At 42.0% G+C, this 16039-nt stretch overlaps 1 protein-coding gene across 1 annotated transcript in view; it reads left to right on the top strand.

Annotated features, from left to right (window-relative positions):
• The first annotated feature begins 305 nt into the window (after positions 1-305).
• cntln (centlein, centrosomal protein) overlaps positions 306-16039 on the top strand; it is an 82256-nt gene continuing 66522 nt past the window's right edge. The window contains exons 1-9 of the mRNA XM_076091349.1: positions 306-675; positions 969-1056; positions 4204-4292; positions 7197-7281; positions 9889-10026; positions 11056-11235; positions 13250-13383; positions 14334-14496; positions 15110-15430. Of these exons, the coding sequence (XP_075947464.1) occupies positions 976-1056; positions 4204-4292; positions 7197-7281; positions 9889-10026; positions 11056-11235; positions 13250-13383; positions 14334-14496; positions 15110-15430 (1191 nt within the window). The 5' untranslated portion in view covers positions 306-675; positions 969-975. The remainder of the gene's footprint in view (positions 676-968; positions 1057-4203; positions 4293-7196; positions 7282-9888; positions 10027-11055; positions 11236-13249; positions 13384-14333; positions 14497-15109; positions 15431-16039) is intronic.

A 16039-nucleotide genomic window follows, 5' to 3' on the forward strand; every position in this document is an offset into this window, starting at 1 on the left:
CGGTAATCATATGTAATCAAATATTCTATCAATTTTTAGGTTAGGTGTGTGGTCAAAAAAAAAGAAGAATCCAAAGGGTCTACATTTACTAGGCTTATCTTGTACATACGATTGTTGTATATAATGTTAGTGTCCTTAAGTTAAAAAAAAAAACATAGTGTGTGGGTGTGTGAAAGTTTGAACTAAAGTGTCATTCTTTGTTTGTGATGAGGACCACCTGAAACAACCATAAGGACTCGTTATGGTACCCGGACCACTGCGTTCGGATCACTCTGCCGTACGTCAACTGTAGCCGCCGTAAAACGACGTGATTGTGGTGACGACAGGGAAAAAACAGCGGGCTTGTTTGAAACAGGAAAGCGTTTCGGTAGCTATTGACAACGGTGTGATTCAGTGAGAAAGTTTGTTTTGGTTTTGTATAAAAGTCTACAAATGGTCCTTTTAACGGATGGCGAAGCTCTACAGTTGAAGCGTGCAGTGACGTTGTTCTAACCTAACGCGGAAGGCTGTCAACGGCAGACGAGAAACGGAGAATATGATTGTTTGTTAACTAGGTGGCTAACGTTAGCTAAGATAGCTAACGCACAGTAGCACTATAGTGTTTTAGGGAAGTGCTGTAAAGCTGCTGCCACAGTGTACCGTGATCTCTGGTTGTTTGGGAAGTTATCGTAAGAGGTAAGACGCAAACTGCGCAGTTAAACATTTCCTAAAGAGCGTCTACTGAGCTCGATTGTCTCATCCTGCCAACGTAAAGACTCGTAGCTGAAATTGAATTGACTAACTTTAGCTAACGCCAGATTAAAGATACAAATCCCCACTCGATATCGAGATTAAGTCGTTTTCATCAACAGTGTCATCGCCGATTAAGTACGATCATACTTGCATACTGATAACGTGCTAGCTGTGTCATCTTTTACACGTTTTTAAAGTCTCCAAACTGACCTCGGTTGTTATTGTGCTTCCTTCAGAGCCAACATGTCTTCCAAAGACGACACTCGCGTCCTGGTTTTGGAGGAGCAAGTGGAGAGTTTATCGGATGAGTTAATGCAATGCCAGGTATGTATGCATGTGTGTCTGACACACTAATGATTTAAGGCTCGCTTCCTTATGACTTAGTAACACAATAACAATGGGATTTCTCTAAAATAGTGACATTTAATCAGTGAACTGATTGCAGCAAATTCAGTCAGCAAATGTGTTGACAATTGTTCACTCAATATAAATACTATTTTGTCATTTGTCTCATTATTGAACTGTTATTTTCACACATTTCAGCTTTTCATAAGCCTGACGAAGCAACGAGTGAAATTCGTTACGCTGAAGATTCTTGATCATATATTTTGTGTGCAGTCATTACCACAACATGCTTTATTTTGTCTGACTACATTGCTTCGCTGCACATGCTGTGTGCAAAGCTGTTTTTTTTCTTTTTCACTATTTGTCATCTCCATCACACAATGACTACCCACTTTATTCAATTCCAAACCATTTGGCATCTTAATTACTATTATATTTCATTTAGAAAAATGCTCCTGATTTACCTAAGATCCAAGATCTGTGCTACCTCCACTAATTTCTACTCATAAGGCATGGACTGGTGGTTATAGTTTGTCAGGTTGATGATTAGCAGTTGACAGTCATTGAAGTCTATCATCAGGAAAGTAGTTACTGTTTAAAGATGAGTTGATTTTACAGAATTGCATAAAGCTTATTTTATTTGTTTAGTTATCCGTGTGGCTGCAAAAATCTATAAGTTACCTGACCACACTTTATAAAACATTCAGCAAAGACAGTAAATACTGTGCAGCAAATATTCCCCATTTTTCTATCAATCCAAACAAATACAAACACATAAACACAGAAAATTGCTCATGAGCAGATTTGAGAGCCTTTCATCTTCCTTTTGTAAGTCAGTGATTGAGGGAGGGTGTCCTTGCATATTCACCACCAGGTGGTGCCTCATAACATGAGTGAAGTTAACCCAGCATCTCTCACTTTGCATATTCACAGTACCTTGCTTTACAGGTACGTAGACAGACAGCTGTGGGGTTCAGCAGATGATGTGTTACATTTGGGTTTTTATTAGACTTTAGATACCACTTGGCACATGGGGTAGGAACACTTTGTTGTGGTGCTGTTAGGCAATAACCACACGTGTGCCTGTTACCCTATTTATTTTATATAAAGTTTGACTTTGAAGTTAACTAAGTTTACTCAGAAAAAGAACTTTGACATCTTCACACCTTCAAACACAAGGCATCCTTACAAACGTGTAGACTGTATAATGGTGCAAATCCATGCACGCGCCTACGTAATTCAATAAACCAAACAACTTTATTAATTTGCTTCCAATTCACTCTACTGAGTATGACTAATTGACAGCTAAATTGCTGTATACCTAATCAAAAAAAAAAAACGCCTATAGCAGTCACATGTATGTCTGAGTCCTTTTTTTAAGTTTTAAAATTAGAATTTATGAAACTAATTTGGAGACCACATGTGTATTTTATTTTCTACAGTGTTTCAAGTGTTGGGGCGAGTAAATGGAATGTATAATTAGAGTTGTTTGCTTACCCAACAACCAACAACTGCTGTGCATCACTTTTTTATTAATAGCACTGAGTTAGGCCTTTGTCAAGCAAATAAGAGCACCTGTAACACTGTAACACATGTGTTAAAATGTTCATTTCACTACATTATGGTACTATCTAGTTTACCAGTGAGATTTAGTTCACTTCAGAAAGTTAGTGCTGCCCTACAATGAACACCGCAGCCATCCTTGGTGGTCTGGTCTAGAGTAGAACATCAGCGATTCTGTCTATCTAATGGGAACCTTTAGTTGTGAAGTGTACAATTTAAATCGTTGCATTTGAATACCACTGATGTCTTAAGTCTCTTGCAAGATGTTCTTCAGGACAGCCATTAACTACAAAGAGTCTCATCTGTCGGCCAGCAAATGTTCCTACTAGACCATGCTAATATTATTAATATGTGGCTGCATTCCAGATACTTTCTTTGGTATGTTTAGCCCATGGTGTTTCAGTGTCTGGATTCAAAATGAATAATTCAGACACCATCAAACACACATTCAATACATCTTTAAGTGCACATGTGGCAAAGGAGAGATCTTGATGAGGGTCCTCACTAGAACACTTGTCTGTGGAACGGCTAATGGCAGCCAAAGGCCAGGCAGAGGGAGACCACCTATTTCAAGTCACCCACGCTGCTTAATTTCATCGTTAACTGCATTGCAGAGCCTGATTTGATGAGATCTCTATCCTCCTTCATCCTGCTCTCACTCTGTATACACACACACACATACATAGACTTACACACAGATGCATACAGAGACAGAGATCTACAGTCCTTCCACTTATGTGTTCAGCTCATGGTCTTATCAAGGTCTGCTTCTGCCATTTTAGTAAATAATTGATTAGACACTTTTGAAAAGGGGGTTAAAATTCATATACTAATTGGAGACCAGTAGATTCCAGTGGGAGGGATGACTTTTATCTTATGATGATGTGAACATAATTTATCAGATAATTTTATATTAAGTCGATTTGGTATAATTCTGTCTTTTAATGTCAGAAAATGTAGTTTTTTTTTTTTAGATGTCCCTCATTAAATGTAATGTAGTTTAAAAATGTTTGAAAAAAACAGCGAGACAATTTGAATTGGAAATGTGTCGGGGGGGCTGGCTGGGTTTCTCTACTTGAAGATGACTCTCCCTGTCATCAGTTTTGAGTTTCTTTGGGGCGAGTTACTTTGGAGCTGTAGTGGAAAACATATCCGCGGCGCAACTGATTAATAAAGAAGATGCAAGCTCGACTGCTGTGTTTTGATTTGGATCCCGGCTCTCTCTCCCCGGTCATAAATAGTGCATAATGACAAGTGTCAATGCTGGCTCTCCTTGAGTCGAAGGTCACATCTCAGCCATGAAAATTCCTGTTAAGAGAGGCTCGTGATTAGAGAGGGCAGGCCGGATCAAAATTATTATTCTGTACGAGATATTTCAATTATTGATTGACTTCTGTCGTGTGATGATGTCATTGAGCATCCTATTTCTCATTTTGTTTTTCAGTGAGTAAAGCAGTAGATGTCTTGTAGGCCTCGTTGCATTTTGAGACACATTTATCAAAGGCTATCTACGTCAATTAAGAATAACTTGCTGTTGACTCGCTGATTCTTTTATTTTCACAGGCAGACAAGGAGTTTGTGTGGTCCCTGTGGAAACGCCTGCAAGTGGCAAATCCAGACTTGACCCAGGCTGTCAGTTTGGTGGTTGAGCGGTGAGTAGATTCATCTTTTCAAATTGCTACCTGAGAGGCTCAGTAGCTTGAAAATTCCTTTATCCCACAAGTAAAGAGAAATATGTGTGAAAGTCGTTCAAGGGGTGTTTAAGGCACCTTGGCCATTCTACCGGGGTTACGACGGAATCTGGTGCGGATGCTGATTTAAGCCTTCTTATCCCCGGTCTAGCAGTTCAACCATGGAAACCCTTTTAATGAAAACACTCCTCCACCGCGCCCATTCTGGACGCTTGAAGCACTCCTGCCAAATACTTGTCTTTATCGGATAAATTGTGAGATTGAATATGACCTCTTTTGCAGGGTAGCTAAGCTGCACCAAACACTGGCATGGGAACTTTCAGAGAAGAGCAGAGGCTCAGGCCTTTTTCACACTTGATGCACACTTGGATACATTAAACATATTCCTCCTGTTTAGGAAATAAATATTTGACTTTAAATTAGGGATACACCGATACCACTAGTAAAGGTCACCTCCTTACAGGTCGACCTCAACGCTCAGGCCAGCTAATGTGCGCCTAAGCCGGAGTTGTTGCTAACTTCGGGGCTAACCCCCTTCACTTTAATCAGCAGGTAGCACCAGCAATTAAGACAAGGAAACTTGGCTTGGGTCTCAGGGAGTTGTCGCATTAATTCACCGACAAATAAACTGTACGCACACTGCACTGCTACCTTCACGGCTGTTCCGGTACTGCAGGCTTCACAGTCTCTACCGGACACTCGCTAACGTTACGCCAAGCTGACAACCTCGCTAATTGCTGTGGCGGAGACTAAAGTGGCTCCACGTGTTCTCGACAATGCACGCGACACCGTGGCTGCCAACTCTCCCGGACGGCTGACCTGGGGCCTGTTTGTGTGCATACAACTGCAGCTGTCAGTAACTGATGGAATTAACCTGTTGGTGCATCAGGTTATCATTGCAACTGGGCAGCCTATTAGGCACTTCAACCGCTAATCTTGTTGGCTAATGTCACGTTGCTGTAAAGTGGTATCGGGTGCGGTCGCATTGGAGTAGTTTTATAGGTATGAGTACGAGTATATGAGCACGGTACCGGATGAGGTAGCCAATACTGCTATTGGTATCGGTGCATTGTCTTTGATGATGCTACTACTGCAGTTTGAACTCCAGTTGTTCCACTTGCATATGTTGAAATGAATGGAACGCTTTTTTCAATACTTGGACTAGTTTTGACTGACTTTTTTTCTCTTTTGAGGATTCCTTAGAACGATATTTTCCCTATCGTGGGTGCATATCACATACATTTTGAGGTCTGTCAGTTGTTGGAAGACCCTTAATGGGGGTAAAACACAGTGTAGCAGCGAGCCAAGAGTTCCTTAGTACCTATGCGTCTCATTCCTTCCCCACACCCTCTTCAGTTCCTTTATAGCCCCATAGGGAAACCCATCAAAGTATGCTGGTCCGCTGAGACTCGCGGGGGAACATGCAGCTGGAGAGTGTACGTGTATTGTATCACCTGATGCGCAGGAGGATATTGACATGGTAATTGTGTCGACTCCAGTCAAGCGCAGGTGCCTACTGGGAGCCGCCATTCAGCCTCCCCTCCCCTTCCTGTGCGTATCTTGTAGAGTGATTGGTTGGTTGCTCAGGACATGGCGAACACAGCCCAATATACAAGGAAATGTAGCTCGGCCAAGCCCTGCGTTCCAGCTCCTCCGGGGACTTCAGCTACTTATTTCGGGGTCTACCGGGGGGAGAGGGCTGATCAGAAGAGGCAAAGAAACGAGGGAAAGGGCCTCACAGATGGGAGGTGTAGAAGGAGCAAGAGATGAGTGGGGGGAATGGCTGGCCCCTGGTGGCCTATAGCACTTGAAACAAACAGGTCCCCAATTGATGCCTTTTTTTTGTCTCCCTAAAAGTTCATTATGATAAAAGAGGCTTAGTGGGCTGAAGAGGAAAGTTCAGAGTTTGGTGGAGCAGCAGGATTGTACAGTAGCTCACATTTTTATTTACATTGATAATACCTTTCTTGAAGAATAGTTTTTATAAACAATATATGAAAATAATTTTTTTTTTAAACGAATCGCTTATATGTAAGGGTTATTCTTTATTTGCCAAGTTCAACAGGTGCGCAAAGAATTAGAAATTGATAGTAGGCAATTTACATTGGTTACAAAAAGCAGGATTAACACTCTAAGTGGGAAAGTATTACGGAAACAATGTTTTATAGTACTAACAAGGCATACTGTCTCTCTCTATGTACTGACACCACTGTCTCTTAAAGTTATAAAACAATTACAGTAAAACCTTTTACAGGGGATAGGGGTCCATTTTTGTAAGCATGCGGCTGGCAGATATGGCCAAAATCTTCCATTAAGATATACTGTAGGTCATTTCATATCTCGATAACCATATTTATCAAAATATAGCATGTTTTCTAATAAATCAATAGATAATCTATATGAAATAACCACATGGTAACACCTTTTTTTGTGTGGAATAAGTACTTGACCAATAAAACGTACTGAGTATTTTCTCTTTTTTATAAATACCTTTATTGTAAAATGAACATAATAGTTATAAGTGAAATTTTAAAGAAAGAATAAATCAATATTTCCAGCTATGCACTGACTATGTTAAAACGGATGCACACAGAGTAATCAGATTAAGATAATAGTTAGATTTAACTACACTGACTTGACCCACTTCACATTCCCATAAGATGAATATTTTTAATTTAAAGAAACACGAGTTAGTATCTGCTTGTTATTATCAATTTAGGCGACGTAATTGTGTATCACAATATCGCGATATGTGAATTTATTTCAATACGATCCCATTGAAATGATTGTATTGAATTATCGCTCAGCCCTATGTAGGCATAACATACTTTGTACTGTCCAATTGTACTTTTCTCTCTCTTCCAGTGAGAAGCACAAAGCGGAGATCAAGGACAGAAAAGTGCTGGAGATCCTCCAGTCCAAAGACTACAAGATACAGGAGCTGGAACAGGTACAGTACTATTTAGTTACAGACTGTAACTAACTGTGTTCATCTGTTAGATCTCAGACACATTAATGGAGGGGGGGGGGGGGGGGGGGGGGGGGGGGGGGTAGTGCCTATGAGTGTGCCCAACTGGTTAGCTCATGGGCGCTGCTCTGCACTGCTCCCCTACAGCAGTTACAGCTGATAACACTGTCCCGGCCGTGTAGCACCCACCCTCTGGTTCCCATAAACACTGTTAGCTCTCTCAGCACTTTCACCATAGTTTGTTCCCGCTGTTAGCCATGAACCGCCGGCTCGCCGTCGAAATGTTGAGAGCCGTAGCGAGGCGATCAAAATGCTCCCAATCTCTGAACTTGCACCTTTTAAACTCTTTCTCTCTCTTACCTGCTTTCCTTTGCGCCACGCCTTGAGCAATATTTCTCGACGGTATAATGGCTGACAATAATGACATCACTAATGTAATTTACTCCAAATCATCATCCCCTCACTGAAGCATCTGTCAGCCTCCTTCATTAGCGTCCCTCATCCAGAATCCTGTTCATTCCTGATGAGACAGGCTGTAATGGAGTCATCAGCTTGCCAGTGTTTTTTTTTTTTAAATTACCCTCCTCAGCCATCTTTATCCAGTCAATACAGTAGCTACAGTATTAACTCATAGGAGCACAAGATGCGTGATTATGTCAAACTTTATTCCTCTGTATTATTTGGGCCTTTAGTTTGAGGGCAGTAAAACAGTCAACACAGGTTGCCCATAGTGCCAGACAGATACAGAAAACAACTACAAAGACAGTCAAGCGCAAATTGGATTGAATTGAGTAAAGTGCAGTGTAGGACGGCATCCACAATGCTACACAAGCCAAGGAAATAGGAGCACAAACTCACTGTACACAATTATTTAAAAAATAAGAAGATCCAAGTGTGAGACACTCGGTAATGAGTATGTTAGAATTGCAATATTTTTACTGTAACTACTGTGTTTAAGTGGTACTTAAAGCAATACTAGGTATGCAGGGCGTGAAAGTAATGAGGTGGGATCTATTTATTATGTCTCCATAAGAAAGGTCTGCTATTGCATACTGTGCAGAAGTATTGTAAAATGTATTGTGTTGTTTTGCGAACGCCACTTTAAAGATGACATGCTTTCCTTTTTTTACGTGCCGGAAGGGTTCGATGCGTTTTGAAAGTGTCTTGTTCTCCTTACGGGCTATTTGAGAATCTCATTAGGAGCACTGAACTCTGTGCTGTGTCATGCGGCCCTCTGACCGTCATCATCTCATCCACAGTCGTGGGCCTGACACACCCAAAAAGTGATTAATTGGTTTTTCCTCTCTTTTTTTTTGGAGATGTGATGGTCGAGTCCACACAGGATCCTACTCTCCTCTTGATGTCTCCATTCTCCAGCTTCTTTTTTTTTAATCTTCCACCTCTTTTTCTATACACTTTCCCTCGCTACTCCTTTCCATTTTTGTAACATAATTAGCTTTCATTTTTTGAACAGCACTGGGAATTTTCAAATGCTAATCTTTCTTTCCTAGACCTCTTAACTTGGCGGAATCCCCCTTTTTTCCCTCCTCTATCAATTGAGCACTACTGGGGTTCAAATTGTCCTTGCCTACCTCATTATCAACATTTGAATTTATTTTCTGCTCTCCAGTATAAATCTCTATTAAAGCCCCCTCTGTTCTTACCACGGCGAGCTAGGAGTAGCGAGGAACGCTAAATCCACTATCTGGATATATCTCAGCGATTTCCCTCAACATGGCAATTAATTGCATCCCAAAGCACAGTGTTATTTGAGAGGAGGGTGTACCCACAGAAGGCTGTGGATTACCAGCCAAAACCAAACCCCAGCTGATGCAGTGTTAAGAGGCCAGCCTCCTCCTGCTAACGCCACAAAGGCTGCCAAAAAAACATGACGTGAGCACATACCAGCACCAAGAGTGGGTGGTCATTAAAATCATTGAATAATTTGTGCTGGCCCGGTCTGGTTTGATTAACCCTACGAAACATTGAATTGCTCATCATGAAGCATTAGGATATGTTCTGACTCACAATACATCTTAATAGTATGTGCTAGCTTTCTGTTAAGGGTTGTGGATTAACTGATATGTGATTTATTAATTAGTAACTTTTGAAATAGAATCCTTTTTCGAACGAAAATGTTTGTGATTGTCCGTTGGACGAAACAAGACGTTTACTAACATCACCTTTGGCTCTAGGAAATTGCAATGGGCATTTTTCATTGTTTTCTGAGGCTGAATAGATCCAACAATTAATCAAGAAAACAATTGGTAGAATAATCAATTTGGAAAATAATTGTTATTTGCAACCCTATTTTTGTTGCAACACATTCAAGGTTAAAAAAATCACAGTTTGTTTTCTAATATTTAAAACACTTAATCGACTTAATATTTAAAGTTTTTGGGCTATCAGGTTGTAATGCCTGGTAAATTTAAACATATTGGTTTTACGTTATTCAGAACTGGTCAGGACAAGCACATATATTTGATAAGACTTAAATCCCTAATGAAACCTGGGGCACTCGTTCTCTCCCTCTCTTTCTTTTTCTCTGCGTCGCTCCCTGTCTGTTTTCTGTCTCGCTGTCTGCCACAGACAGTGACAGGGCAGCAGCAGGGGATTAACAACTTGGGACGGAGGCGGAGTACGACAGTGGAAGAGGAGAGCGCCCTAATGAAGAAGGAGCTGACAGCTCTGCGTGAACAACTGGTCAATAACAGTCAGGAACTTAAGGTTGGTGGAACACATTTTCTGTGGCGGTCTGGGCATCAGAGTCAAAAAGTCTCTGTTCTGTGTGGCACCGAACACGACAAGTCCCCCCCGTGGCAATAGCCGCCGGCATTTGAATCATTTAGAAGAGAACGAGCATTGCTCAGCCCTCCTGAACACAATCTCTCTGTCTTTGTGTCTTCTCCTCTCGCACCCTTTCTTGCTTTTAGCTTTCTGTCTTGCTACTGACAACAGAGAATACTTAACAGCTGGAGTGTGTGTGTGTGTGTGTGTGTGTGTGTGTGTGTGTGTGTGTGTGTGTGTGTGTGTGTGTGTGTGTGTGTGTGTGTGTGTGTGTGTGTGTGTGTGTGTGTGTGTGTGTGTGTGTGTGTGTGTGTGTGTGTGTGTGTGTGTGTGTGTGTGTGAGAGAGAAAGAGAGAAAGAGGGAGAGAAACGAAAGCAGCCTGTTAACTTGCAAATAAATACTTAATGATGTTCATGTGATGGTGTGGCTTCTCCCTAATTATGCTTAGTTGGGACCTGGCTATGATTAATTGATAAAGGAATGGTTCTTACACAGTCTTGGTGAGGTCTCATGGCGAGAAATTGTGGGGGACAGCATCAAAGGAGACCTAGGTTGAGTCTAATGGGTCTTGCAGCAAGCACTATTCTCATTAGGAGCCTGTCATTAAAGCCGACACACTGGCCCCTGTACCTGCAGGAGGCCAGCTCTTGCGGCACGGCTCGGCCCGCACCGGCCAACATCAGGTGTGGGCACAGTCATACAGCACAGGTGACCTTGGCCAATCAGCAACTCATGCAGGGGGCTCCCGCAGCAAAGTCGGCCCACTGTTTACATATTCATTTCAGCCTCAACCCCATGGGTTGCTTCTCTTTTTGTACTTCTCCATCTTTCTCTTTTCATTTTCTCAGTTTGAATTGCTACTTTTTTCTGTTTCTCTCCTTCCGTCACCGTTGTTTATTTGGCCCTCATGACCCCCCCCCCCCCCCCACACACACACTCTCCTCCTTACACACACCTCTCTTATCCAGGAAATGAAGACGGAGTGTAGGAGGAAAGAGGAGGAGGAGCGGCAGGTGGTGCAGGCTCTAGAGGAGGAGAAAGGGGGATTAACCTCCCGCTGTGCAACCCTGCGAGCTGACCTGGAGGAGAAAGAGAGGCAGGCCAACAGCCAACGAGACCAGGGGGATGCTGCCCGGGACAGAGTCAAGGTATGAACACGGGGACAAGTCCGCTCAGACACACATAGCTGTACAGGAAGGGCACCGTCCTCTAGCTTTACATTTCTTCTGCACACCTTGAACTCTCTGATCCCTCATACCCCTTTCCTCCTCAGCATGTGAATATAAAAAGATCTCTGCTGCAAAGCACACAATTTAAATATGCAGGGACTATATTCAAAGGAAGGAAAAAATTATTATTCAACATGGAGGACACAGAGCAGCTTCCTTTTGTGGGGTAAAAAATGAATTGGGCTGACCACAAGTACAAGGAACGTTTGTGAAGTAATTTTCTTTGTTGTTGTGAGTCATTCATGCTCTCCAAATGCAAGCAGGTCATTTTCAGAATCTGTCCATTGCTCCAGCCATTGGTATAAGTCAATACTTTCCATCTCTGTGGACATGAGAAATACAGTGATTAGACCGTGACAGCAGTGTTGTTATTTTAAACATGGACCACTGGGTTGTTTGGGGAGTGGAAATGTAGCTATAAGCACTCAGTAATGATTAGTAAGTACGTAATGATATAATTAAGAAATATAATACGCATTACATTCCAGAGAGAGAAGTCAGGAACGAGTGACCGCTTACAGAAATCAGCTGCCTGCCAATGCTAGAGTCTGAGGACATAGGAGCAGCAGAGGAGCCTCACACTCCTCCGCTTCCTTATAGACTAATTGTTATGAAACGTATTGCTACGCTAGTCAAATGGAGTCAGACAGGAAGTCTTAAATAAGTCAGGGCTGCAGAGTAATTACACTTGGACAAGATGGAGCCCAGCAACTAGTCTATGCACATCCATCACAGCCTAATACACCCTACCTGTTCCTCATTTTTATTTTGTATCATACATTGATGTGAGAGATGGAGATGGAGAACATCGGGCGTGCGGTGGATGCATCATGCCAATTTTGTTTTACATAGCAAAGATTTGTCAAGGAATTTACAATGTATTCCAGTGCATGTGTACGGTACACCTACAGGGGGTGGACAAAATGAAAGACACACAATGTGATAGCCCTAAAGCTAACAGAAATGTAGTGATCTCCTCCTTTTATGTTCACTTATTGAAACACTTAAGAAAGTACCTGCTTGACAATGACACAAATATTCTCTTTAAAATCCAAACATTGCAAGTTCTCCTGCAGGGTAACTATAGTCTACTCTCAGGTGTTTTGGTTATTTTGTCCTCCCATGTATAGACACCAAACGAAAAAAGATTGCTTTTTTTATGCACTCATACACACACACACACACACACACACACACACACACACACACACAAACACACAAGTATTATGGCATCGTTTCATGTCCTTTCTTGTAATTGCTGAAGACTAATTAATTTTGCATATGGTTAATTCTGGCCCTGTGAAACGCTTTTTAATTACATTTAATTTATCAAGGTTTGGAGACCTTTGTGTGTTTGATGCTGTGCACCCTGCCCTGCGCTAATGCTTTTTTTTCTTATTAAGAAAAAGCTGTCACTAACACCTTGTCTACACCTGCTGCACTGCGAAAGCAGCACAGTAGCAGCAGCAGCAGCTGCAGTCCCACGTCTGTCTGTTCACTCGATCTGTTCAGTCACAAAGCTGCTGTGCACTCAAAAGTGTTGTGACATTGCTTACAGCCCAATGCACAATCAATTTAGTTACATATGTAAGTTGGAAGTAAATAGATTTGTAGCCTAAAATATGCTAGTGTGACAGAAATGTGAGCCAGTGTGGATTCAATTAGAAGAGCATCTGTTCCGTCAGATGGACGAGAGAAGGACAACAGAAAAACATGGCGGAGACATGTGCAGCGTGGACTGTATCAGATAGGGGTTTGTTTGATATCCAACATTTACACTGTCACAGTGTGACATAACACCTTTCTGATTCCAGGGCAGAGTAAGCAGCAAAGTCTGTGCTGCATTTACACGGCCTAGTCCTCAATCACTGCAAACACAGAGGAACATGTGTTCCTGAAATATAAATAAACTGTTGTTACTCTTCTACATCAGGAGTTGGAGGCGGAGCTACACAATGCATGCCAGGAGTTGTCCAGCTCGCAGAGCCACAGCAGCAGTCTAACGGCTCGGCTTTCTTCCAAAGAGAGGGAGGAAGCGGCAAAAGAGGGGCAACTCAATCAACTTCGGTGAGCCCTTCCAACTTAAGCGTTGCCCGATACACCTCAGTGTCTGTTTTTCGTGTAACAGCCATTTAATTAGTTAAAGGAGGTACGCATCTGTCCAGTGCGCAGACATATACTTCACATGGGTTGCTCTGTAGAGCAGTTGCTATATTGCCGTCTACACTGGGAGGCTTGGGGGTGACACAGATTTCTTCCACTCTGGCTCACCTAAAGCCACTTGATAAGCCCTGCATAGTGGATGTGCTTTAAAAGAAGTAGAAAAGGGAAACATTGCAGGCTTTGGCTAAGCTTTAGTCGATATGAGAAAAACTGTGAGAACCGTCGGAGCCTTACTTGTAATCTCAACCTTTTTTTTTAACTACTTTTCTGTTTTAATGCCAGAGGCACTCTTACATGTCAGTCACATCACGACCAGAGACCATTCTTTAGGTTTTAGCGAGGTGAATAAGGATGTCCTCGTTAGTTAGTAGACCACTTTCTGGTAATTCCATGGGACACAAAACAAATTCCAGAAATGAACGTTAATGCTGATATGTGTGAGAGCAATTTTAAGAAAGATCTAATCAACTTGTCACTGTCCGACCTATGTTCACCCAAATATTGCCAATTTATTTTTCAGTGTTATAGGTAAATTTCCTCTACTGTATATCAAATTTTACACTTTTTAACCCCTTTTTACACATTTAATTGAATTATAAAATCTGAAGAAAAAAGCATTGATAATACTAATACTAATAATTTAAGTTCTCTGGCCTCCTCACACCCTCTCAGATATGACTTTTCTATATTTTCACCTCTTGAATTACATCCTAAACCTGGGCATGTAATTTCAGGCTATTAATGGAGAAATGAATGGCAGTACTGCTCTATTGTGTATGGATAAACAATGGTTTTACTGAGCAGTCACAGTGCATGTACAGTGTGAATCTGTTTAACATGTTGCCTGTGTGTAGTTGTGAGTTTGCAGAGGTGCAGACCCTGTACAGACAGAGTACAGAGCATGCAGCAGAGCAGAGCCACCTCATCAAGCAACTGGAAGGACTCAACCTAGACACTCAGAAAGTCCTGAGGAACCAAGAGGAGGCACATACTGCTGACACCACTTCCTATCAGAGGGTACACACATGCACTCACACACACACACACACACACATGCCAAAGCTCAAACTCATCATTATTAGAACCACTTTGTTGCCCTCCACTCAGGCCTCACCCGCTGTGGTGATTTATTTCCAAGCTAGCTGTAACCTACAATTATTTGACTAGTGCCAGAAAAGAAGGACTTTTCTCCCCGTATCCTGTTACTGTGAATGGGTTCTCAACCTACCACTCCTCTATCTGATGACTGTACCACTGTATCATACTCAGCACTACACAGGGAGGGGGTAGGGGGAGACATCTGGAGCAATCATGTGTAATAAAACATGAACTTAAAGGACCATTTTTGGTCTCATTTCCTATGATATTCTTCTTTTTATTGTCTGTTTGTCCTTCCATTTTTCCTGTTCTTTCCCCTTACTTGTATGTCTTTCATGTTACTATGGAAATAAAAATAAACATCCCCATATGACAACACATGTCAGTCTTCATGTCACCCAATCTCGTGAGTGATTTTGTCTCATCTTCCTCCATTTGACGTCACATCTCTGTTTGACGTGACCCATTCCCTCTTCACCTCCCCTCCTGGCCTGCTGCTGCAACCCTGTGTCCTGTTTGTGTTTGTCTACAGCTGTACAAGGAGTTGAGTCAGTGCTACCAGGCCCTAGTGTCTAGTGAGGCCAACCTCCGTCAGAGTCACCAGAAGCTCAGCAGCCTGCTGGCTCAGAAAGACCAACACATCCTGCAACTCCAGGCCCAGCTACAGCAGCAGGAACAGATACAACTGCAGCAACAACAGGAACAGATACAACTGCAGCAGCAACAACAACAACAACAGCAACAACTGGAACAGATACAACTGCAGCAGCAACAACAACAACAACAGCAGCAACAACTGGAACAGATACAACTGCAGCAACACCCCTCACCAAACAGACAAACCAACTTTAAGGTAAGGACCCTTCTTCAGGTCTTTTCAAACCAAACACGAAAAGTTTGTGCAAATAGATCAATTCAAACAGTTATCTATATCTATCTACATGAGCCTATCCACACCGAATTCAAATTTTCTTTTGTATTTTGCAGTGCAGTGGGTTGTTTTCTTACGAGACAGATGTCTTCGATTTCGGCATATTTCGGATGCCGATAAAAGCAAAGCCAACCATTAAAATCAGTTTTGCTCACACGATCAACAGATTTTCTCGGACGTCAATGTCATAATTCTGTTCATACGTCACACAACAATATGAATATTGATCTCGCAAAAGAGTGTCCTCTTTAACAAACAAAGGAAAGATTATAAAGACAATAAACATAAAGACAACATCGGGGGAAGTAGTTGTACCTGCTTGTGATGGTGAGTAGCCTACAAAGAAAGGGGTAAACATACGCGCTGTACAGGTGCGTGCTAGCCGGCAAGCTGGAGAGCAAACACGTTGTTTGACTGCAGTGAAAATGTTGATTTTGAAAGGCTAAACACCCAAAAATATGGATTGAAGCAGAATATTTTGGCGATAAAAACATTTACCTTTTTGCAATGCATTTTGACTTCTTGACTTTT

This window comes from Anarhichas minor, unplaced genomic scaffold, assembly GCF_050575085.1.
Source record: "Anarhichas minor isolate MPS153535 unplaced genomic scaffold, ASM5057508v1 ptg000014l, whole genome shotgun sequence".
NCBI lineage: Eukaryota > Metazoa > Chordata > Actinopteri > Perciformes > Anarhichadidae > Anarhichas > Anarhichas minor.